Raw genomic sequence first — 27419 nt, forward strand, 5'->3', positions numbered from 1 at the left:
ATGTTAAATAAGCTACTTTAAACCCATCACCAAAGTTTTAACAATTTTCACTATTTTAAATTCTTATTTCATCTATCCTCCCTAACTTATTCTCCCCCAATTTAGTAATTTTTATCACAACAAAATGTTTTTAAACTGATTTTTCAGAAAATATTTAAATAGCACAAGTGTACATAAGTATCATACATATGCACACACAGAATTATTTCATTAACTAGTTCAGGTGACCCTTTACTGCTTAAATTCCCTTCCCATTTAGAGACCAGTGCAATACTAGAACAGTCTTTTATCAGCAAGAAGTTATAATAAGCCTTCCAAATTAAGGACTGCTCAGAAATGATTTAAATATAATAACGCTGTTAATTTTATAGTCTTAATGAGAAAATCGCTTCTACCAAACACACTGATCTTTTGGGAATAATAGTACTGTCTTAGTATTATCATGTATTAATGCTCTTAGGAAATGAGAGTAACATATAAGGTATATATATTGGGCCAAAGAAAATAAAACAGTATAAACATGTGAGGAAAAATTTTAATTAGTGATGCCATAAAAAATAGCTTAGTTTTTAAAAAGAGCTTAGATCAGTTAAAGAAACAAATAAAGACAAAATTTTTTATCTAATATCACTGGATTTATTTCAAAATAAGTTCTCTCTCTCTAAAAGACTACCTCAAAATAACACAAAATTCAGATTAGAAATAAAAATGATTACTGCCTTGGTCCTAATAAAAAAATATAAACCAAATAAAAGATAAAAGGGCTTAGACAGTACTTTATTATATTTATTTTGTAAGTAATTACTTTTTTACAGCCAGCAATTACCATGAAAGTAGGTTCTAACTTTATACTTATAAATAATTACTTTAAAATCACCTTTAAATTTAAATCTCCTTCATTCTCACTTGTTCGCTAAAACAAAAGGTTCTCTTTTGGAGGTGGGTAATAAAATTGATAAACTTCTAGCTAGACTGATGAAGGAAAATTTTAAAAAGACAGATTAGCAGTATCAGGAATGAAACAGAGAACATTACTACAAATGCTATAATAAAAGATTATGATCAACTTTATGCCAAAAAATTTAAAACTTAGATGAAACAGATACAAATTACCAAGACTAATACAAAAAGAAACAGAAACTCTGACTAGTCCTAAATATATGTTCAAAAGTTGAATGTATAATTTAAAACCTTCCCTCAAAAATAACTCCTGGCTCAGACAGTTTTACTAGGTAATTTTATCAAGTATGTAATTCACCCTTTAACAGACTAAAAAAGAAAAGAACATATATATGATCACCCCTACAGAGGCAGAAAAAGCATTTGATGAAATTAAGCACCCATTCATGTTAAAAATAAAACTCCTAGAAAACTAAGAATAAAAGGGAACTTCCTCAACCTGATAAAAAGCATCCACAAAAAACCTACAACAGCATACTTAATAGTAAAAAACTGAACATTCTCTCCCTAAGATCAAGAATATGGTAAAGAGGTCCATTCTCAACACCTCTATTCAACATAGTACTACAATTTTAGTCAGTGCTACAGCCAAAAAAATTTTATTTTTTTTTTATTATTTATTATTATTATTTATGCCTACAGCACCTGGTCTTCCTAGGTAGTCTCCCACCCAAGAACTAACCAGGCCGGACCCTGCTTAGCTTCCGAGATCAATCATTCGGCTTGTTCTGGGTGGCATGGCCATAGACCATGGACCATGGCTCCATTGGGGTGCAAACCCAGGACCCTCTGCATGTAAAGCAGACATGCTAACCACCACACTACGGAACCACGTTCCAAAAATAGTTTTAAATAAGATAGAAAGACATACAGATTGGAAAGGAAATAGTAAATAATTTGCAAAACCAGAATATATAAGTAACTCCTATAAACTCGACACCTGAAAACAGGCAAGCCAATTTTTAAAATGGGCATTTGAATACGCACTTCACAAAAGCAATATAAATAGCCAATAAGCACAAGGAGATTTTCAATATGACTAGTTATCAGGGAAATACAAAGTAAAATCACAGTGAGATAGCACTACACATTCACAAAATGGCTAAAATTCAAAGGACATAATATCACATGTTGGTGAGGTGGAGCAACTAGAATTTTCATGCTTGCTGGTGAGAATTTAAAATGATATTACTTCTTTGAAAAATTGTGTTTCCTATAAGGTAAATGTCTAGTCTAGCAATTTCACCCTTAGGTATTTATCCAGAAGAAATAAAAATAAATATTCACAAAAAGACTTGTATGCAAATGTTTATATTAGTTTTATTCATATCAGCTCCCAAATGCAAACAACCCAATGTCCATCAACAAATAAACTGCAGTATACCCAAACAACTTGGATTCCTCTCCAAAAAAAGGAAAACTTTAAAGAGAAACAGGGTAATTCCATAATGTTGACTGGTTAATATTACTAATAATCCAACCTATCGAAATTATTTATCTTGTTATCATGCTGAGAAGGGCACATCACATCTGTGGTAGTCTTCCCAAATATGCATAATACTTCAATTTATTCATGAAAAACATCAGATAAACCCAAATTGTGAAAAAGTCTACAAATACCTAACTAGTACTCTTCAAAAAGTCAAAGAAAGATAAGGATAGTCTTAGAAACTGTCATAGAAGAGCCTAAAGAAATATGACAATTAAATGCAACTGGGATTCTGAATTGGATTCTAAATTGGAATGAAGAATTTTACTGGGAAACTGGTAAAACCTGAAAAATGTCTGTAGTTCAATAAATATTATACTAATGTTAATTTCTTAGCTCTTATAATTGTACTATGGCCAACTATAGTTATATAAGATGTTACCATTAGGGGAGAAAGTAAACTCTTGCTATTTTTGCAGCTCTTCTATAGGTCTAAAAATTATTTCAAAGTAAAAAGTTTTAAAATGTTAGAAGAAAAAAAAAATGAACTACTCACTGACAGACACAACATAAATGAATTGCAAAAACATTATGCTGAGTAAAAAAAAAGCCAGACAAAAGAGTATATACTGTATGTTCTATGTATATGAAATTCTGGAAAAGGCAAAATCAATCTGTAGTGACAAAAAGCCTTGGGGCATAGAGGACACGGAGAGAGAACTGGTATCAAAGAGGCAATGAGGGTACTTTTTGGAGTGATGGAAACATTCCACATGTTGAGTTGTGGTGGTAATTACAGAGGTGTATACGTTTACTCAAACTCCATTTATATATTTAAAATGCACATGTTTTATTGTACATAACTTATTCCTAAATAAAGCTTATTAAGTTCATATTTAAAAATATCTCGCCTGGATAAATAGCCCTAGTATATACTGGGTAAACTAAAGTACCATGATTGATTCTTAAACTAATATTAAAACACACACTCGAACTGTTTATTCAATAAATATTTACTGGGCACCTACTATATGCCAGGTTTTAGGCAACATATAGGATACAAATGGAAAAAAGAAAGCCTTTGCCCTTGAGGAACTCACAGGCCAATGGGGAGACAGGGCAAGTAAACGAAAGCTGCAAGTGGCATATAAGTTGCTCTGAGAAAATGATGTTCCAAGCACTGCACAGAGAAGACAATGTCTCAGAGAAGCCTTCAGAAAGAACACAGACCCTTTCCAAGAATTTACCCTGTGAGGCTACTACTTTTACTCCAGGAGCACTTATCCCAAATACTCAAGGCTTTCATAAAACACTTCTTTCAGTCTTGTCTGTATTACTTCATGGCACATTATTCTGATAAAAAGTCCTCAGTTGTACTTCAAGGGTATGGTTCATTTGTTTTTTAAATAGTCAAATTATTCACAGATAAAAATAAATGCCATTCTGAAAAACAGGTGAGAGTATAAAGTCAATAAATTTGTTTTCCTGTGAGCTTTACCAAGCTGAGGCACTACCACAAGAAGAGTAACAATGTTTTCACCCAACATAGAACTGTTGAAATATTGTATAGTCCCACGAGGGGCCTATATTAAAGGGTTTTGCCCTTTTGAGTGGTTAAGTCCTGGTTTGACTGTTTAAGATGGGAGCTTATCACTCTGAAATTATACCTCACTATAAATTGCCATTATTCAAATGATAATTTAAACTTATTATATACATGTATGCTTAGGTTTGAATATTATTTCAACTATATTGAAGTTAAATGTCCTTGGACAAAGTCCTTAATGTCTTAGTGTCATCTGTAAAATGAAGACAATAATAGTAGCATCTTCCTCATGATGTCTGTAAATATTAAATAAGTGATGTAAATGAGATAATCCATGTAGTAAATGAGAAAACCTATATAAAACACTTGGACCGGGGCTTGGCATATAATAAGCACTTAAAAACTGTTAATAATCAGTATATTAGGGTCCAGACTAAGAGTAAGTATTTAAATATGAAGTGAGGTTAAAAAAAAAAAAAGAAAAGAAAGAAATCATAAGGTATTTTTAAAGTTTAGAAACTAAAATTCAGTGACTTTTTCAATAGAACTCATTTCTTCATTATTCTGTGGGGAGAGCTACCACAGTAACAAAATCCCCAGGCACATTACAGGTTTTCAATACTTATTGAACTATTTCAGTATAATAAGATTGTCCTAGTAACTAAGGGGAAAAAGTCTGTCACTTTTTGACCCCATTAACTTCTACTTCTGCCTAGATAATATCTCTTTCAGATACCTTACCATTCCTTTCCCTGTGAGCTAGAATTTTAGAAAGAGGAGAGACTGTAGGATTTTCTCCCAATTTGGACAACAGATCTACACTGCTTTCTGACAAGTGCTCCCAAAAGTGCCTGTGTTTAATTAGAAAAATATAAAAGAATCAAAGTGCTGCCCCAAAAAACCGCTAAAAACCTTTAAGGCAATAAAAAGCCAAATAAGAGTATGGATGGAACAAAAATTCAAATCAATTCAGTATATGTTTTTAATACATAACTTGTTTGGTAAATATCGTGGCCACATCTATGTGGCAAGTACCTATAAACTGCATCTGCTCATTTTTGTACATTTATATTATTCATAGGCATATAATAAGCACTTATTTGTAATTTGTAATTTGATATTTGTAGCCTAAATTGAACATCAAATTGAGATTTGTTTGAGACGAAAGTCAGTTTTCTAATACTGTTATATAAATTTCCTGAAGTGAATTTATACAATTTAAAAGTTTTTGTATATATAAACACAATATATTTTAGAGAAAATTTGATTCTTTTGTTATCATTGCTGTACACACATGCAAGCACACATATAGATGCACACATGCTCAACTCTGTCTCTCATCCCTACTTCTTAAATGACATTTTCATTAATATTTGTACCAGACTGCAAATATTTTAATAAAAACTATATAAATTCTGAAAAGATGTTGCAACTATTGATATACTGGTTACTTCAAATATATCTAAAAGATAAAAAGGAATAACAGCATAGTGCTGGTGTTTAAGGTATTTGATAAAAAAACAAAGCTAACGGCCCTAGTTTTGCCCTAGTTTTTAAAGTCTTTACATAACATGTGTGCAACTCTTTCGATAAAAAATACATTTCCATTTGTCGTAAGAGTAACATTAAAATTTTTAACTAATACAAGTTTACCTTATGGTAGACTAAGAGATAGAAAATTCCATCCTTGAAGAACATCTTAAGAGAATAAAAGGCAAAAGTGCCCAATCATCAGATCTGGTAATTTCCATATTCACAAACTTCAATAGAAACAGCTTGATAATATGATTAATCAACAACTGTTGATTGAATTGCCTACTGTGGACCCACTGTATTATATCCAAAGCAAAAAGTGCTACTCACCAGCAAGTGTATAATCCATATCAAACCCGAAACACTTAATTTTCTCCATGGCTAAACTTCGATTCACAAACACCCTAAAGAAAAGAGTAAAAAATGGTATTTCAATTAACACTGAAACAAAAGAAATAATTAAGTTTAATAGAATTATTTTACTATCTTTCTAAATTTTCTCATTTAAATACCAATATTAAAAGTCATCTTATACCTTAAAGGGAAACCGGATATTATATGAAAATATGTATATTTTCTTATTGTGTCTTGGTATTAACAATGCTACTTACTCAAAATTTCAAAATTTCTCTGTTTCAAAATATCACCCCCCAAATAAGTTTAGTTCTAAGATTTATAACTCATTCACTCATTCACCATTTAATAAACAAAGGTTCATTTCAGCCTACCATACGCCAGACACTATATACATAAATGTAAACAGATTCATTTGACAAATACTTACTGAATGCCTACTAAATACCAGGTACTGTGATATGGCAGGCAACAAAAGAGTACCTACTCTCATGGAATTCTAGTCTAACACAGAATATCCTCCTTTGAGAAATTCAGCCTAGTAGGAGAGGAACTTACAAGCAAATAATTACAGTAATTCAATAAATGCTATAACGTATCATGCATGAGAGAGCATCAATTGTTTAGAAACCAGAAGAGATGTTTGAGGTGAATCTTAAACAATCAGCAGAAGTTTTCTAGAAGAACAAAGCAGAAAAGGCAATCCAGGCAGAATAACCAAGCAAGCACAGGATTTATAATAAACAATAAAACAGTTATTGTGGCTGAAGCCGAGGAGTTTTCTTTGGTTTGCTTTTCTGTTTGTCTTTGCAAAAGGAGGTTTTCTAGAGGAGCTGGGGCGGGGGGGACGGGCATTAAAAGCTATGAAGCTAAAAAGGTTAATAGGTCAAAATCATGAAGATTCTGCATGCCACATTAGGGGGTATGGTCTTTATCCTGCAGGCAGAACAATTACCAGATTTTGAGGAAATGAAATAATCAGATTCAAATTTCAGAAAGATCACTATGAAGACAGGGGAAACAAAACATATAATAAAGAGTATGGTAGAGCATCATCCTGATAGTGTTTTGGAGTAAATTTTAATCATCTTTGAAAGTAAGAACACTCTTTCCATCTAATCTGCAACTTTGTGGCCAAAATTACTGAATGATTTATCCTTATTACTGAACCTTTTCTTTGCCTTTATTTCATTAGTAACAGTGAGAAATGACTGCTTCAAATCACCTAGGAAACTTAAAAAGAAAGATGCCTGGGCTGGGCTTCCTCATTAATGATCTAGGTCAACAGTCTCCAAAGAGGTGTGACTGCACCCGGAGATGCAGAATATTCCACTCGAATGCAAAAAAAATATTCGATCTTCTGCTGCTGTTTATTTCATCCTTTTAAAATGTATAATTTGTGTATGTTTTCTGCCATATATAAGTAAAGACCATAGCATAGATAATTTATGAATAAGTACTTACAGGAAAGAATGTTACATATTTTAACTGATAGAATACTCAGTTTGGAAACCACTGATGTAGGTATTGATTGACTTTTTTTTTTTTTTAATTCTTCACTAACATATATAATACTGTTTTAAATTTTAATAGAAAATTTTTCCTATTATCTCAGAATGTATGCACCAATTTTAAATGCAGACAAATAACCAAATATTAACTTAAAACTACTTTACTCAAGGACTTAAACTCAGCAGGCCCTTGAAGTCAGAACTTTTATCTCCCTAAAAATATGAAAATCATTACTTATCTCATGTGCTATGCACAGATCAGCTCTATAAAACTCTTACTTCCTAAGAGAGACATTACATAAAATATTTATACTTTCTTTTCCTAAAAAAAAAAAACTGGTGTTTTAGAAAATCAATATTTACTTTGCCTTGGGTTAATAATGGATGAAAGGGGAAGAAAAGAGTAGGCTAGCTGAAAAAAAAAACACGAGGAAATAGACGATAAACGACACCTACCCAAACCTTTTTTTAAATGTGCCACAAGCCCAAATATATCGCCATGACCCTTCCAGTGCTTCATCAAACTTCACCCTGCTTTTACTGATAACAGTACCTATTTTATTACCATCTTTTTGCAGTTACATAAATCCTTTTGAAGGCCAAAAAAAAGGGGGTAAAAAACACAGAATAATGTTTCTAACTCTGGAAACTAAATGTTACGACAGAAGCTTACACTTTTCAAACACACTTTCAATTCAAGCTAGGGGGCCAACTGGATCAAATCCTTGCTCAGAGCCCAAACAGCTGACATGCCTAAAATATTCTGTGGGAATTCAGGCAGGAAGAGACTAGGAAGATTATTTTCCTTGCGATACAATTCAGGAGAGAGATATGTGGGACTGCATAATAAAAAAAATAGCTTTGATTCCGATAGAAGAACCATACAAGCTAGTTTCAGGCACACCAAAATCATGGGAGAAAGGAGATTTGGCTAATTATCAACTCAATCACTACTAAGGGTAGAAAGAAATTATTAACAGACCCAGCAAAATAGTTTACCTGTTTCTTTTTTTGCCAGAACAGAAATAAAGCCTGGACTCCTTATCATATATTTTTAAAGGATATAAACATCATAATGCATCTTATGTATTATCCAGACTCCGGGAATGACATATATCATTAACATGAAAATCTATTTTTTTTTTTTTGGTCAAAATAATCACTGCTAAATATCCATCAAGTCACACTCTTTCCTCTTTGACTACTCACTTTATTCAATCAACAAATTGGGTGAATGTCTACAACAAAGCAGATACCATTCTGTGACATATATTCTAAAAGATGCCTTTCATAAGGTAGTTCTAGGAAAGACTTTCCAGATGCCTAAAATTAGAAAATAAGTCATTTTCCTATGAAAATCTTTTATCAAATATCCTTAACCTTTTCTTTCAAAGTAAGTACCCTCACCTACAGAAGCAATTCCTCAACTTAAAACAGTAAAACAATCACTCCTGTCTCCCCTTCTAATTCAATTATATTATTAAACAGAAAGTAAAACCCCATATATATATTCTTGTCTCTCCTGTTCTTTCCCTAGCTTATGCAACAAAACATGGGAGGAGGCGGCAATAGGGAATTCAATCTAATTCTTGTGCAAATATATCTAAAGTCCATAAGGAAAGCTACATGACAGAATGGAACAGCTGCAGTATAGAGAACTGTAATAATGTAGTATATGCTAAGATTTACAAAGATAATAAACATCCAAATGCTCAAAGTATGCACTGACTTCAGCAGAGAGGCAGCCCTGAGCCAGAAATACCATGTCTCTAGGATATAGTCTTCAAGGAAAACTAATCTCTTGGCCTCAAACTAGTACCTATTCTTCACTGTTATAACAAAAGAAAGTATAAGGTACCATATCAATTAAAAGACCAGCTTACTGCCCCACCACACATTTTAAACAAAAAGATATCTGCTTGGGGAATCCAAAAATTTCTCTTGGTTCCAGGACCTTGACTGTATCTTTCTTTGCCAATGCCAGTTTACTTTGGTGTCACTTTTCTAAATTATTAACCAGTGAAACATACTCCACCTCTGTCTTTAAGAGCTTGAATATATTTGTGAAATTAACTTTCCAAAGCTTGCTTTAAATAAAATACAAAGCCGCCACCCTAGAAAGCATGACTGAACTGAGGATCCAACCTTAAAAAGCAATTATCAGCCAGAAATTCCTACAAAGACACTAAGTCATTTGCAATATACAGATTTAAGCATTAACAAGAGAAACAATCTTTAGGAGACAGACACAGAACACTATAAAACCGGGCACAGAATTCAACACAAAGATAAATGTGACAGCTTTTACTATCATATTCCACTGTAGTTAAGGCATAAAATTTGAAGAAATTCTATCCAAATAGATATTAGCCATAAGAAATGAGACTATTAACATAATGTGCTTTAAGAACAGGAATCTAATATCCACACACTTAAAGAGCCTGAACATGCAATTTACTAAATTTGAAATTTCGTAAATAGCAAACTCAATGGTTTTGAGATTTAATTCATAATTCAAAGTAGCATTACCTCATCTGTCACTGGTTGCTGTTTTGGAAAGTGTGAAACTATCTGAGTCAACTAGTTCTTGAAGTCACATAACAAATTCTTCTTCAAGTCCCTGGTATATTTTTTGTGTGACTTTAACCTAACTTCAAAAAGACTTTTTTAGTCTGAACTAGGCCCCTCAACAGCATGTATCTTCTGAGACAGCGTTGGAGAAAACACCTCTGTGTCTAATTTAACTTGTCATTGGATATCACTGTTGCTCCACACGAATCCATTTGGAATAGAATTTCTTTGGCAATGGTGAACTTCATCACTAACTCCTCCCCCTGCCGAGTCACAATTTCCTGGCCAAGCGCCCAACAGCAGTTACTGCAACAATAAATGAGACTAGGGATACAAGTATAAAATCTTTTGGTTACGGGTTTGTGTAATTATATACTCAAAGTTTGTTACAATCAAAAAAGAAAAGAAAAAGTTACAAGTGCTTTTTTGAGAGTGCAAATTGAGATTATGAACCAAATGATGTCTCTCTCTGCGTCTGTGTATGTTTAACTTAACAGAAAAATACTATAATGTAAATTTTTGTTGAAAATCTAATTTTAGTATCTTCCTCCCCAAACTAGTCCTATTTGTTATTGACACTCTCTCATTTTCCAATTGAGTCGTAAAATCTAGTTAATAACTTTTGATTATGTCCTCTCCCTCAAATCCAGGTCATCACCCACAATCACCTCATATGCCTTCATTTAAATTTCTAAATGTCTCTGGAATCCAGATCTTTCATTTCATTCACATTACTAACAACTTGTCCAGGTCCTCATTAGCTCTTCAGCAACTATCTTCCAATTGCTCCACCTGTACACTAATGCCAGATTAATTGCTCTAAAGTAGTGCTACTCAAAGTATGGTCCACAGACCAATGTTGGTCTGTGAGCAGTTGTTTCCAACTCATGATGTGATATATACAGAAACTGCAACTCTTTAAAAACTCATAACAATTTGACAGAAAACTTTTGTTTGCTAAATGTCTAATAAAAAAATGTAGACTTACATTTTAATGTTTTCATTTTTCTAGTAATTTTTATTACACTTTATAAGGGTATCAATTTAAAACACCAGAATATATTTTTAAACTGGTCTTTCATTTATAGAGTTTGAGAAGCACTGTCCTAAAGCACAGCTCCATTCATGTTGCTCTCCTACTTAATAACAATTAGACATTCCTCACCACCTACCAAACTAATAAATTACACATTTTTGTATAGTCAAGGTCTTCAAAGCCTTTCACCATTTTCCAAAATCAGTTTTATTTCACATTTCTCCACAACATGCGCCTTTTCCTCTAATAATCAAAATGAACTACCTGCTATTTCCTAAAGATATGCTGAGGCTTTGTTTATGCTGTTTTTTATACCTGAAATGTCCTCCCTCGGTTATCTCCATCTTATTTTTCAAGACCCAGCAATCTCAAGTGATTTGTTCAAGAAACTCTTCTGGCTGTGCCACAGAACTATGTGACGGTGATGCCTCTGGGTCTCAGAATACTATCCTATCTAATGAAAAAGATTCCACCAACTAAAATTCTATAAAGTTGTGATCTATTTGAGAGGTCTAAATATGCAAAATCCTTTATTCTGGCACTAAATATATTTTGTTACATACATAAATATACAGGTAGGTAGCTTATTCTTTGCTGTTCTATCAACTTTGAGGCGAGGTTTTATTACCTCCCCAACATGTAGCATAGGGCCTTATAAAAATCAGACACCACATCTAACTGAAGTAAAATTAAACTTAAACTAAGAAATTAATAAACAGTTGTTGCTAGAGGCTGTGGAAAGGTGGGAATGGGGAGTTTTTGCTAATAAGTACAGGGCTTCCTTTGTTCTAAAGTTAGATAGTGGTGTTGGTTGCACAACTCTGTGAACATACTAAAACCACTGAAATGCACACTTTAAAAAGGTGAATTGAATGGTATGTGAACTATATCTCAATTAAGTTGTTATTTTAAAAACTGAATGGCAAGACCTTACTCGCCTTTGTGTTCCTATCCTTCAGTAAAAAGTATGCTTAGTGATCTAAAAAATATAGGTAAGAACTTCCTAATTTATGAAATGAATTCCTAAAAATTGAAAATTCAAATACCATGGATATATAGACACAACAAGAAATTTTGGACTGGATTATAAATGCAGTAACATTAGTTTTTGTTTTCATAAATCCCAGCCAATACTTTTTTACTAATTTGTCTTAATATTTTCTCTGAGGAATATTCTCTGGAAGAATACATTTTGTTTATCAGATTGTGTCAGGAGAACAGCACCATGTGCTTTAAAAGTCTGAACAAGAATATTACCATTTCTAAAATAAAACATTGATTACAATATTCATTCATACTCAATTACTCGATATTAAAAAGTTCCAGCAAAAAGTGAGTATGAAGGCATACACAGAACAAAAGTAAAGATGATTAAAATTTAAGATGCCATTAATTGTAAAACTCACCCATATTATATTGTCCTAAGAAACAAGGGGAGGAGTCAACGGGGGAGTGGACAAGGCTCAGGAAAAGTCAGATTCATAAAGCTAAGATAACAAAGGGCTATACTCATAATACAAAAATAAAGGAGAAATAAACCTGCAACATAGAAGAACACGAGGAAATATGTGCATTTCAGCCTTGATATTAAGAATCTGAACAAGTCAGTCATGTAGGCTTGTGGCCTGAATTTATAATACTAGATTGGTTACTATTGCCCTAGGTGACTGAAAGAAATAAAATCTTCTCTAGAACTCAACTTAATTTTAAGACATATACTGCTAGATGCAGCCCAATTTCAGAGATGTTTAAATGTGAAAAATGTGTATCTTAAAAGTGATAAGACACTAAGAGTATTGCTTATACTATCTTTTCCACCAAAGTCTCAAAGCAAACTTTAAGGAGAATCATCAAAAATGTTTCAGTAAAAGACATTAAAATTCACTTCATTCTCAAATGAAGAAACTGCAATAATGAGAGCAGGATAGTGGGGAATAAATGAGAGAACTAACAATTTTTTAAAAAACATACAAATTAAGGGAGAAACCAGAATATCAGTACTTCTGAAAATAAATTTACTATTCTAAAACCTCAGTCTAATTAAACACACATTTTTCCAATCCCTTTTTTCCTATTTTCCTCTAAAGTCTTTTTTACTTCTCCTCCCTAGTTTTTTTTTTAAAAAGACCAATGTATAGAGGATAATTTATAAAATGCAACAAAATATCAAAGTTGAATTCTGTGGAATAAAAACAAGAAAATATCATTACCTATGCTATTGTTAGCACAAACACAAATTGCTTACTATATCTAAAATGAAAAAGAGAAGTCAAAATTTAGAATTTAAAATAAAAGCAAGTGATAAAATTTATTTTGGCCTCTTACCCCGAAGACAGCAGCTCTAGTAATAAAAGGCATTCAAACAATTCCAGAGGACTAGAGTTCAAGGATGCCACTGAAAGGAAGGCGTATTTTTTTCTATATTATTCACCTAAAGCACCTGTATTTCTCCAAATATATTCCCTTGAATGTGAATAACCTTTTTATTTATAAAATTTTAAATAAGCAAGTTGAGGTGGTTTTCAAGTCTCATTTCCCCACCAAATTTATTGAGTTATGGTTTACTTAAAATTCACCCATTTTAAGTGTAAAGTTTGGTGAGTTTTGTCAATTATATACACTAATATAACTACCACAATGAACTCAAAAAATTTCTTAATGTCCTTTTGCAAAACTCTCCCCAACTTCTGGCCCCAGGCTACCACTGAAATGTGCTTTGTCACTATAGTTTTCTTATAAATGGAATCAAGCATCATGTAGTTTGTGTCTGGCTTCTTTTTCTTAGAGCAATACTTCTGAGATTCATTTGTGCTGTTATATGTATCATAATTAGTTCTTTAACTCTTGAGTAGTATTTCAGTGTGTGGATATACCACAAAATTTGTTTATTCATTCAGTTCATGGATATTTGGGGATGTTTCTAGTGTTGACTATTATAAACAATGCTGCTATGAACAGTCATACACAAATCTGTGTGTACATATGCTTTCATTTCTCTTGGGTCAAAAAATACCTAAAAATGGAATTACTTGGTCATTTGGTAAGTTTATGTTTAGCTTTAAAAGGCACTGTTAAAACTGTCTTCTACTTTGCATTCTCACCAGCAACTCATGAGAGTTCCAGTTGCTCCACACTGTGTTTTTAATTTTAGTCATTCTAATTATTTAGTCATTCTAGTGAGTATGGTGGTATTTCACTGTGGTTTTAATTTGCATTTCCCTAATAACTAATAATGTAGAGCATTTTTTCAAGTGCTTATTGGCTATATCTTTTGTGCAAAGTATCTATTGAAATCTTTTGCCCATTTTTAAATCGGGTTGTTTGCCTTATTGGAGTGTTGCAAAAATTCTTTATATTCTGGGTATGTCTTTTATCGGCTATATACATACACTGAGAGTATTTTCTCCCAGTCTGTTTTCTTAACGATGCCTTTCAAAAAGTAGAGTATTTTTTGTTTCTGATAAAGCCCAATTCATCAACTGTCTTTCATGTTTTCATGTATTTTATCTAAAATCTTTATCTAGTTCACAAAGCCACAAAGATTTTCACCTACACTTTATTTTTAACTTTTATGTTTAGGTATAATCCATTTTGCATTATTTTTTTTATATGGTTTGAGGTAAAGGCTGAGGTTCTTTTTTTCCTATGTGAATATTTAGTGGTTGCTGCATATTTGTTTGAAAGACTAACCTCTTGCCACTGAATTATCTTGGCCTCACTGCTGAAAGTAAATTCACTATATATGCGTAGGTCTATGAGCTCCCTATTAGGTTTCATGATTATATAAATCTAGCCTTACACTAATATGGCACTGTCTTAATTACAATAATCAAGGTTTACATAAGGCTCAAATATAATTTTTGGTGATTTAACTCTAATAATAATCCTTTCCTATCACTATTAGGAAATATTTCATAGATACCAAATGAGAGACTTTACTATGTATCGAAATATCACACATCCAAAAATTGTGAATATAAGAATTCTTTTCATCCCAAAGTACAAAATGTATTCATTTATTTCTTGAGATAGCAAAAGAGAATAAAAGGTAACTGATTTCATTTATGTGATCCATGAAATTCAAATGCACTTGGCTCACTGTGGAGGAACTGCCCTAAGGGCCCCTAGAAATAAACCTAAAAAAAAAATCTCAGCCCTTATAAATGTCCTTTGGTTTATATAACTCTCTTTCTAACTAACCAATTCTTATATATGCTTTACCACAGGGAAAAAAATTACTTCCCAAGATTTTGACTGCAACTAGAAATACAGTTCTTAAATCTACAAACTAGTTTTATAAACAACCATGTGTACAAGACTAACAAATATAACAGAACTGTGATAATCTTTATCAGAAAAATTGTTTAACAACTGAAGATTTATAACCAGTGCTGGAAGGAAAGAAAACATACAAACCTAAAGAGGCAGTCCTTTCGTAATTTTCATATTTAAAGAAACCTCAAAATTCTAGTGATGTCATGAGTGGTCTAAGAATAATACTGAATTATACCATGGTTTGTTCTCTTTATTCAATAATAAGGTTTAAAATAGCAGTAAAGTCAGCCAATTTCATTTTGTTTGTAATCAATACATAATTAGATTAAAATAATTATAAGCACAAGACTCAAACTACTTTAAAATTTCTAATAGGACAAAGAATTAAATGAAAAAATTAAGAGCTTTTACAAAATCAAAATTTTACTGTACTTCTTAATAAATTTTTTGAGAGATCTATGTCCTATTTAATCAAAGGGAAGGTCTCCCTAAGGTCTAGTTTTGCCTGAAGGCTAGAATTAAGATAATCAACAGTATGCACACATTAACTTCCGAGTCACCTTACAGTAGTCACAAAAAGAAAATCGATTACAATTCAGACTGAAGCATGAGAAAATATTAAAATGAAAAACCTAAAAGAATTATTTTACAGTGCAAAGTGAAGAGGAATAGGATTCTACTCAAAATTATTTTTTGCCTATACTGCCCAGAAAAAAAACAAAATCACAGGTTGTTTTCATTCAATGTTTCACACCATTTTCTAAAGGTACAATTATTTTTAAATGCCTTTGAATTTTTAAACTATACTCATTTCTATCTAAAACTCTTTGGTAAGATACTACTGTTTGTTTGCAATCTTCATAAATACTTTCTACCAAAAAACAAAATGAGTTTACCACAGAGTAAACAGGGTGTTTATAACTCACTAAATTCCTGTTGAGATTATCCACCCTCAATGTTGTCTTTCAAAAATGCAATAGTAACTTTAACAGTAGATTACATGTGAAATACTAACAATGTAAGCTTTCAGCTGAATTTCTTTCGATCTCTTTCTAACTCCACTCTTAGACTGGTAGCACTGCTTATTAATCTTCCAATTCATTCAGATGACTGGAAACAGCTCTTCACTGAGAAAAACGAGGGGAAAAAAATAATAAACTCACTTACCCTTCCTTAGACATTCTCAAAGATCTACTTCCTCTGGATGAGAATACAGGATCAACAAACAAGCTTCACTGATCTCTTGAGAACTGTAGCTCATTTGTTAACGCACAGAGAACTCAGGCCCTTAGAGGCCCAACAAATTCGGGCACAATGCCGAACCCTAACCAGGCAATATCTTAGGTTTTAAATACTTGAAAACCTAAGAATAATAGAATAAAAATGGAGAGCAGGAGAAGTAACTTATGGTCTGAACTGTTTAAGACTTGCCAGTTTAGGAAGGAGACAATCCAAATGGCAAGTTCCCGTAAGAGACAGGAATCGTTACTGGCAAACACACAGAAAAAACAAATTTACCCCCTAATGAGGCCCGCCAACAGTACGCAAACAATGTGAGTTTCACAGAATGGAGCGGCCTTAGTCAGTCCAAATCATTTTCAGTTTACTCTGGGAAAAAAAATAAACAGGATAAATAATGTTATGTTTTAATTATCAGGTTAGTTATTTCCTCCCTTAGAAAATGAACTACAAGAGAAAAAAGTAATGTGCTGATCATATTACAGGAGGAACCTAAAGTATTTCCACACTGAGGTCTTTTTTTTCTGATCATTAACTGCTTTTAAGAAAAACATGTTACTCAATTGCCTGAAAATTTCAGCTCATGTGAAAAATTTATAGATTTTTGGCATATGGAGGGTAAATTCAGAACATTCTAAAGGTTATTTCCAAATTTCAGAGCAAGTTGAGGTTTGAAAGAAAAACATCTGCAACATTCCTGCCTCCTGACCAATACAATGCATAGGGATTATGCAACAGGAGAAGAAATAAACAAGTGTGTGAAAGTGTAAGAACACTAAGATGGTAAATAAATCCTCCTAGTGGTGATTCAAATGAAAAATAAAATATATATACCTTAAAGAAATACTACTTGAATTAAAACTTGAAATTAAAAAAAATTGTCTTTTGAATAATTACCTAAATAGCTTACCATAAAAGTTTCTATGATTAAAATGTTTAGTCACCAAGTAACTAAAAGTACTATGAAAAACTATAAACCAAAACTAAAATTATTTTCAGTTTATTTAGGAAAGGATTATGATGTAATAGAAAGAGAATGAGCATTGAACAACTACATTTAAATCCCAGCTTCTCCACCTTCTGGCTTTGGAACCTTAAATAAATTACTTAACCTAAGCCTGAGATTTTTTTATCTATAGAACATAGATAACATCTGGTATGGTTGTTGTCTGTCACATGTAAGCACTGAAAGAACTACTGTAACTTAGAGGGTGGGGTATAGGGAAAGCACTGGACTGTAGAGCATTACCTCACCAATACAGATCTTGGGAAATACTTTTTAAAAATCCAATTCTCAAATTGTACATGAATACGAAGGATTTTCATTGACTTTCCTCAAACCAAATTCTATAAATACAAGAATATAAACTGAATATGGAAAAATGATTTAATCCTAAGAGTGCCAATTTACCATGGCTTCCCTGGATTTTCATCTTGTGACATCACAGCTCAGTGTGGCAGAAATAAATGTAATTACTATTTTAAGACTTTACTACTTGCAAAAGGAAAAGAAAACAAAAGTTCTCACTCGAACAGAGGGTAAACATTTGAGCTTACTCTGCAAAAGATACTGCATTGTCTGAAAATGAATAGCTCTTTCAAACTCCGTTCATATCAAGTAATATTTACTGAATCGCTATGTGCATAATACCAGTAATACTAAAATAAACATGGCAGTCCTTAAGTTTAAGGAGTTCGAAGTCTTATAACAGAGACCTATTCACAGTTTTAAAGGTAGCATGTAATTATGATATCAGAAATATACACAACAGAGGTATATCTTCTCTTGGCTGAGTTGTATTGAAAGACAGGATACCAAAGTCATTTCTTTTTAAACTGACACTGTGCTCGCACTTTATACATTATCTCATTTAATCGTCAAATAACCATGAGGCAGAAATTATTCTAGTTCATAGATGACAACATAACAGTTTTACATAATTTAAATATTGTGATTCTATTGAAATTAAATGGAATGATCCAAAATGCTAACAGCGGGCCCAAGTTCTTAAATGCCATGGTAAAAAAGATTAGCAGGTGTTAATCAGGCTGAGAGGAAAAGAGAGAGTGGGAGAACATTTTAATAGAAGAACTATGAACAAAAAGCACAGTGACAGACATTATGATGTATTGGAGAAAAAAACCAGATGTAGTTCAGAGTTGACAGACTAAAGTTTGAAGAAGGGAGCTGCTCAGAAGAGAGAGAGAGAAAAAAAGGGAGCTGCTCAAGATGAAAGCAGAAAGGAAAAGATCGATCTTATAGGGCCTTAAATGCTTTGTTAAGGGGCTTAAAATTTATCCTATAGTACAGTTGATGTGATGGGACTGAAGGTTTTAAGCAGAGTGATAACATGATTTTAAAACACATTTGAAGAGAAGGCTGAAGGCGGAGACCTAGTGGGGGTTACTGTAGCAATCCAGGATAGTGACAACCAGAGCCTGGACTAGCACCATCAGGAATGAAAGAAAGAATGTAGATATAAAGTTGATATTAAAGAAGGTTCATATTAAAGTGTGAATGTGCTTCAGTATGTGTGCATGTGTGTGTTTAAATGTACTGAAAAGGGACTAAAAAAGAAAAGGGACTAAGAAGGATGATCTCCAACTACCAATGATGTTTCCCTATGTAAAGAGGAGTGGGAATCAAAAGGCAAATGAAGGAGAACTCACATTTAACTCTATATTTCTGTATTCCTGAAATTGTACAATAAAAATTTACTCATGTATTACCTAACCATTTTAAACTTTTTAAGACATAAAATTTGGGACTGATGATTATATTAATCCCCACTTCTTAGATCTATGGTAGTCACATTCAGAGATGGCTGAACTTCCTAGTGAAAGTACATAGTAACAATAAAGTTCTCTTTTAAAAGACTCTGAAAAGGAAATAGTTGGAAACAGAGCCAGAGTGTGCTTCATGTCTTTTGATTCTTAAACCAAAGCTCACTAATTAAGATTTAGATGTTTAATATATAATTGGGAACTATAAAAAGTATCATAGTATATTTGAAACAAGATTCCACAATGGAACTCCAAAACTAAAAAATTATAAAAAACAAAATTAAAAATGTGATGAACAGATTCAGGCCAGAAGTAGTGAAGTGGAAGTAGGTCAGGAAAAACCTCCCAGAATGTAACGAGGAGAGAAAAAAGATAGAAAATGCAAAAGAAAGGATAAGAGAATTGAGGACACAGTGCTAAAGTCTAGCATATGCTTATTCGAGTTCAGGAAAAAAGGAGAGGGAACAATATGTGAAAGATAATAACTGAGAATTTACAAAACCGATTAAAGATGAGCAGAGAATTAAGAACTCTAATGAACCTCACACAAAATAAGCAAAGAAAAATCTAAAGTTTATTACCTATAAATTCGGGGAGGAACATGAGAGTCTCACATATGCTTTTTGCATGGTTTTGACTTTTGAAAACACATTACTATTACATATAATAATATATAATAATAATGTCAAACAGTACGCATTATTATGTAACATTATATATTATGCTAAATAACAAATGCAATTAAATCAGTAAGAATGGAAAGGAAAAAACCACTTAAGTAAAAACAAACAGATGAACCTAATGACACTACATACAAATACCCTAACCACACTGATTATAAAAATAGCAAGAATGAACTAATAATCCAAGCAACTAAAAACAACAGTATTTGCCTACATACCTTTAGCCATTGGCACAGTAGGGCAAGAGAAGTATTACAAACAAATCATGAATTTTTAAAGTTTGTTATGGTATGAGTAAATCAATTCTGAAACTATTTTAGATGTATTATTAGATTGAGCAAATGAGTAAATATGTTGATGTTGCTGGAAGCCAGGGTTCTCACTGCAGAACAAGAGACATACAAATATGGAATGGGAGTGCACGAAAAGAACCTTCTCGGGATAAACTGGAATTGGAAGTAATAGTATGAACTCCTAATTTCTAAAATATGTCTAAGAATATATATCCAATGAAAATAACCTTCGTGAATAAAGGTAAAGACATTTCTAAAACACCACCCAAAATAAGCAGGATACACGTTCTTGTCAAATACATACTGAAGATAATAAAAGACAGACCATATGTTGGCCCATAAGCCAAACCTCAATAAATTTAAATGGACTCAATCACACAAAATCTGGTCTCCATCACGATGAAATGAGCAACAGCAAAAGGCAATTTGGGTCATTCACAAATATGTGTAAATTCGATAACACGTTCTTCAATAACCAATGGGTCAAAGAGAAATCACAAGGGAAATGAGAAAATACTCAGAGGTAATTGAAAACAAAAACACAACATACTGAAAATTTGGGATGCAGCAAAAGCTGGACTCAGAAGGAAATTTATAGCTTTAAATGCATATGTTAAAAAAAAGAAGACATATCTCAAATCAGTGACCTAAATTTCCATCTTAAGAAATTAGAAAAGAGCAAATTAAACTCAAAGCAAGCAGAAGGAAGGAAACAATAAAGATTGGAGCAGAGATAAATAAAATACAAAAACACTAGAGAAAAAATCAATGAAACCAAAAGTTGGCTTAAACAAAACAGACAAACATTTAGCTAGACTGATAATGAAAAAAAAGAGAAGATAAATTCCTAAAATCAGGAATGAAAACAGACATTACAGCCAACATTCTAGAAAAAAATATATAAGGAAATACCATAAACAATTGTATGCCAATCTATTAGGTAACTTAGATAAAAGGAGCAAATACCTAAAAACACACAAATCACCAACATTGACTCACAGAAATAGAAAATTCTAACAGACCTATAATAGAGATTAAGTCAGTAATCAAAAAACTTTCAACAGAGAAAAGCTGAGAACTGATAGCTTCACTGGTAAACTCTATCAAATATTCAAAGAATTAACACAAATTCTTCTCAAATTCTTCCAAAAAAAAAAAAAGAAGCAGGAACAGATCATTCCATGAAGCCAGTATTACATCTTGATAGCAAAGCCAAATAAGGCATCACAAGGAAAGAAATATATAGAACAATATCCTTTATGAACAAAGATGCAAAAATCCTCCACAAAATACTAGTAAACCAAATCCAACAGCCCACTAAAAGAATTATACACCGTAACCAAGTGGGATTTGTCACAAGAGTGCAAGGTTGGTTCAACATACAAATATTTAAAAAGACAAAAGCCACATGATCATATCAATAGACACAGAAAAAGCATCTGATACTTACACAACTACATGACACTACACAGATGAATCTTGAAAACATTAGGCTGTGTGAAAGAAGCCAGACACAGAAAACCACACACTGTATGATTCCATTTATATGAAATGTCCAGAACAGGCAATTCCATAAAGGCAGAAAGTAAATTACTGGTTGCCAGAAGCTGGGGAGAGAAGAGAATGGGGAGTGACTACTAATGGGTATGAGGTTTCTATTTGGGGTGATGAAAATGTTCTGGAATCAGATAATGGTGATAGTTACACAACTTGATCAATATACAAAAAAACCACTGAATTGTATACTACTATTTTAAGTGAATTATGCCTCAATAAAAGCTGGGTTTAAAAAAAAAAAAACATATGAAAAAAACAAATCAGTAAGAAAAAGACAACCCAACCGGCAAATGGCTTGAACTGGCAAGTCACAAAAGAGGATATCTATATGTCTAGTTAATATATAAAGAGGTGTTCAACATAATTATTCATCGAAAAATACAAATTAAAGACAAATTCAAAATGAGATGCCACTATATATCCACTAGAATAATAAAATGATTAATATTATAGTGCTGGTAACATTGCTCTCATACATCGTAGTAGAACTGTAATCAGAGCAACCACTTGGGGAAAGTACTTTGTAGTATCCACTGAAAATAAAACATATGCTTATCCTATGGCCCAGCAATTTTATTTCTAGATAGAAACCAAGAGAAAAGAATAAATATCCACCAAAAGAGACGTTCCAGAATGTTTACAGCACCATTATTCTTATTTTTTAAATTAAAATACAAGAAAATTGAACTTTGGGGGTATTACTGATCATGGATTTTTATAGATTGATGAAATACCACCACAATCAGGAATCAATATAGTTCCGTTACCCCAAAAAACTCTCTCCTACTCTCTCTTTATAGTCACACTTCCCCTCCTCTGCAATTCCTAGAACCCACTGATTTGTTGTGTGTCACTACAGTTTTGCCTCTGTGAATGTCATATAAATAGAATCGCACAGCATGTAAGTTTTTGAGACTGGTTTCTTTGACTCAGCATTAGGTCTCTGAGAGTCATCCAAGTTGCTATGTGTATCAATAGTTTGTTCTTTTTTCCTGAGTTATAGTTCACTGAATAGATATACTGTCTTTTGTTTATGTATCCACCTTTGAATGATATCTGGGTCATTCCTAGTTTGACACAATTTTAAAGAAAGAAACTATATACATTATTCATGTACAACCATAAATTTTCATTTCTCTATAGTAAATATCTATGAGTAAGATTTCTGAGTCATATTAAGTGTCTCTATAAGAAACTACAAAATTGTTTTGGAGAGTGGCTGTACCATTTTGTCTTTCACCAGCAATGTAAGGAATTCCAGTTGTTCCACAACCTTGGTAACACTTGGTATTGTCGGTATTTTTTATTTTAGCCATTGTAATAGGCATATACATTGTTGTTTTAATTTGTATTTCCTAATAGTTAATGATGCTGACCAAGTGCTTTTATGACATCCATATATCCTCTTAGTGACATGTTAGTCTCTTGTCCATTTCTTCATTGGGTTGTTTTCATATTGTTGAATTTTATATATTCTGGATACAAGTCCTTAATCAGATGTGTGATTTACAAATATTTTCTCAGTCTATAATAGATTTATACTTAATAACTAAAAACTGGAAAAAGATCCATCAACAGAAAAGCAATAAACTATGGTATACTGATACATTGGGATGCCACATAAAGAACAAAATAGTGACGCACACAAAAACATGGATGAATCTCTCTGACATTACATTGAATAAAAGAAGCCATAGCCAGAATCCTTGAAGGTGAAATATGCTATCTAGCTATGAATAATATTTCCTCCACCTGAGTTTATTACAGGATTTCATTAAATCAAAGATCTGCTATCTGTGACTCTTTCTCTTCCTTGCCACTGCCACCACCGCCATCACTTTTCCTTTTTATTTTACTTTAACATATGTTTTTGAAAGAAGCATACAGAGAATAGTGGCAGAGAAACAAACTGAGAATGTTTTAGGAGCAAGTATCTTCTTTTGAACAATAAAGCTTAGAAAATTTATATTCTATAAAGTAGTATATCACCACACATAAAGAGTACTTGTATCTAAAACTCACGGAATACATATTACGTAGAAAAAGTATGTCAGAGAGTATTTTTTTAAATTTTTGTTAACTGTAATATTCACATGTAGTAGTAAGAAATCATAGACAGATTCCCTGTATGCTTCCCCCAGTTTTCCCAAACGGAAATGACTTGTGTAAATATAGTATAGTAACACAACCAGAAAACTGACATTGACACAATTCGCCAACCTGTTTCAGATTTCACCAGTTTTACATGCACTCGTTTGTGCACAGATTCACATAATCACCACTAGTGTCAAAATATAAAACAGTTTTATCAAAAGACATCCTTATGCTTCTGTTTTATAGCTACATCTACCTCCCTCTACCCACCCCAACCCCTAACTCCTGGAAACCATCACTCTGTTCTCAATCTCCATAATTTTGTCATTTCGAGAATGTTACAGACATGGACTCATATAGTATATAAACTTTTGAAATTGGCTTTATTAACACGACATAATTTTCTTGAGATATATCAAAGCTGGCTGTATTAATAGTTCATTCCTTTTTACTATTGAATAGTATTCCTTAGATGAAATTTTTGGTGTGAAATAACCTAAAAATCTTACTAGTCCTTGAATCCTCATCTGTCATTCCCTAGAAATGTGAAACACTAATCAAAGCATTAGAATGACATACTAAAAAAGAAAATTAACACAGTTCTGATACTCTTTCTGATTCTTCTTATTCTGACAAAAAATATCCCATCTGTGCATTATTTAGAGAACATGGCTCCTTGGCATTCCTGAGAATCTGTATTTTCCATATGATTTTCAATTTATACAATGGCTATAGAAATTTTAACAACTTATCCATCTCAATATTTGAATCCATGCTAAAATGACAGGTTAAATAGTTTGATCGATAACACAACTAAAAGGCTGAATGACATTCATGTGATATCTGTAAGTGGTTAAGAGAGAAATAAATTAAAATTTATCAAACTGGCAGTCTCTACACAGAATCTGATACCTACCCTTAATTTGAGGTTTAAAAAAATCATCATTTCTAATTCTACTAGTGCGCCAAGCTACAGGTATTACAAAATAATTTTATATAAGTACACAAATTCCTTCTTATTCATTATACATATATAACAAATTTATTTGTATTTGAGAAGAAACTATTATTCAACAGGTTTAAATAAAGACTGGTGTGGCTTTAGAAGCCTAAATTTCAATTTAAGAAATAATTTCAGATATATATATAAAGAACTTTAAATAAAAAGTGATTATATCTTTTTAAATAAGGCAAAAAATTGGTTAACCAAAACTTCACAAGCCCAATTACTTATCAAATTTCAGTACATGATAAACGCCACTGCTGAATTCATAAGCTGTTTTCATTAAGAAAGCCAACTCACAGAAATTCTTCTGTACTATATATAATCATCAAAACTTTAAAAGGGTGAAACTACCTCACTTCGGCATCCTGGGCACAGTCGACGTGGAGGTACGATGAAAAATGTAATTGTTCCATTCTGAGATTTAGTAGATACAAATTCTAATCTATACTGATCACTATTAGAAGCTAGGTGTTAAACAAAGAACTGTTTAAGAGATAACTGCATAACCTGCTCCTTCAAGCCACTATAACATCTGAGCAGCTCAGCCTATCTTCTGACCACACAGCAAAATACACTTCAATGAAGGGTTTGGCGTGGTGATCATTATCAAGCTTAGAATACTCGACAACCATAATAAGGAAGTAAAAAAACAACAACAGTCATACATTCTAAAGGCTAGTTTCTTAGTAATGACACATGACCATTATTTCCATTTTGAAATTTAGAAGACTAATATTAAGCAAGAAAAAGACTAGAAGTTAGATGTTTATTTACTTAACTAAAAATATTTAGCTTCTTCTAAAAGTGAATTCTAAGACATCATATACAATGTACAATTTATGATAAAAGATCACAACAGACTGCCTGATTTAGTCAATGATAAATTACCAACTCTGATAAATGTCTTTAATAATAGCTCTGGAAACAGAATACTCTTGACTTAACTAGAAAACTAAAATAAATGTCTTCTAAGAGGTTTCTATTTAAATTTTTTAATTAACAAAAGTGAATATCTCTAAGAGTTCAAGAATCCAATTTTTTATGTTAAAAGAAAGTACTGTAATATGCTACAATATAGATCAACCTTGATGACATAAGGTTCAGTGAAATAAACCAGTCACAAAAAGACAAATATTGTATGACTGTACTTATATGAGGTACTTAGAATAATCAAAATCATAACGACAGAAAGTATAACGGTGGTTGTTTGCCAGGGGCTGCAGGGGCTGGAGAGAGGGGAGACTGGGGAGTTACTGTTTAATAGATATAGAGTTCCAATTTTATAAGATGAAAGAGGTATGGTTATGGATGGTGGTGATGTGGCTGCACAACAATATGAATATATTTAAAACCACTGAACTGTACACTTAAAAATGGTTAAGATGGTAAATTACATGTTTTGTATACTTTACCACAATAAAAGTTTTAAATGATCTAAAAAATTCAAACCTTTGAAGATGCTTTTACTATTGTTTCTATTATTTCCAATTGCACTCAATTATATGAAGAATGTAGGGTGTAGAGCCTAAAATCTTCCAGGAAATATCATTCCAAATGAGTCAGTAGTGCACTCAGGCTATGACATACTAAATGCAATTAGGATGTGTGATGTTTACTAGATGATCTCTCTTCATTGCATAATTCTAACCCTTGTTTCCATGGATAAATGTTACATCATAACCAAATGTACATTTTACAGAATGAAGACTAAGCAAATAATTGAACAGAAAGTATAAAATACCTTTCTATACATGAATCTCTCCCAACTGCATATGTTGTTTTATTTATACAGATACACATAAACACTCTGTTTTACACTTTAATTCCCATGCTTATCTACCAACATGTCTCATACATTACAGAGAATCATTAGTACCACTTACTGATTTTGAGTCTTCATGCCTTGATGACCCTGAAATGTTTTTACTTTTTCAGGGTTTAAGGAGTAACAGCAGCCTAAACATCTAGAAATGCTACATAGTCTGATGTTTCTACTTAATAGAATTTGTTAAATTTGTTATGAAATATTTTGTTTCTTTTGAATAAACACACACCAGAGAATTGTTATGAGTGCTGAAATTATGACCTGCTGGGCCACTGACTGGGAGATGGTTCAGTAAATGCTCAGCCTGTTTTCACCTGTGGATCAGTTGATCAAAGATTCTAACGTGCAGTTGTGGAACATAAGCTAAGCTCACCAGTAAGCAATTATTAATTGATAATTATTAAGTTCAAAGCAAAAAAAAAGAAATTTGAGTACAGAGTTTTCAAAGTTAGAAGAAACCTATTTAATCCCAACTCTTTACAAATGAAGAAACCATTACCCAGAAAGGCAAACTGGACTCCCTCCACAACCCAAGATCACAATTTCACAAAATCTGAACCCAGCTCTTCTGACTCTGGCTCCAATGGTTTACTTCTTTTTCCATTGCTTAGAACTGATTTCAGAGACATTATAATCTTGTATTTCGTCATCTTCACAAACTTTCCTATAACCAATGTATCATAAATATATTCTGTATATGACTCTTAAGACTTTTACATTTTA

At 32.4% G+C, this 27419-nt stretch overlaps 1 protein-coding gene across 4 annotated transcripts in view; it reads right to left on the minus strand.

The window, feature by feature from the left end:
• The window catches only part of NT5C2 (5'-nucleotidase, cytosolic II), a 73991-nt gene that overhangs the window by 27932 nt on the left and 18640 nt on the right, over positions 1-27419 (minus strand). For 2 of the 4 annotated variants that reach the window (XM_016154496.2, XM_016154497.2), the window contains exon 3: positions 5799-5872. In XM_016154496.2, the coding sequence (XP_016009982.1) occupies positions 5799-5872 (74 nt within the window). Of the gene's footprint in view, positions 1-5798; positions 5873-16382; positions 17267-27419 lie in introns of those variants that run through there. The other 2 variants (XM_016154498.2, XM_016154501.2) reach the window with 2 other exon arrangements.

Source organism: Rousettus aegyptiacus, unplaced genomic scaffold (genome assembly GCF_014176215.1).
Source record: "Rousettus aegyptiacus isolate mRouAeg1 unplaced genomic scaffold, mRouAeg1.p scaffold_m13_p_6, whole genome shotgun sequence".
NCBI lineage: Eukaryota > Metazoa > Chordata > Mammalia > Chiroptera > Pteropodidae > Rousettus > Rousettus aegyptiacus.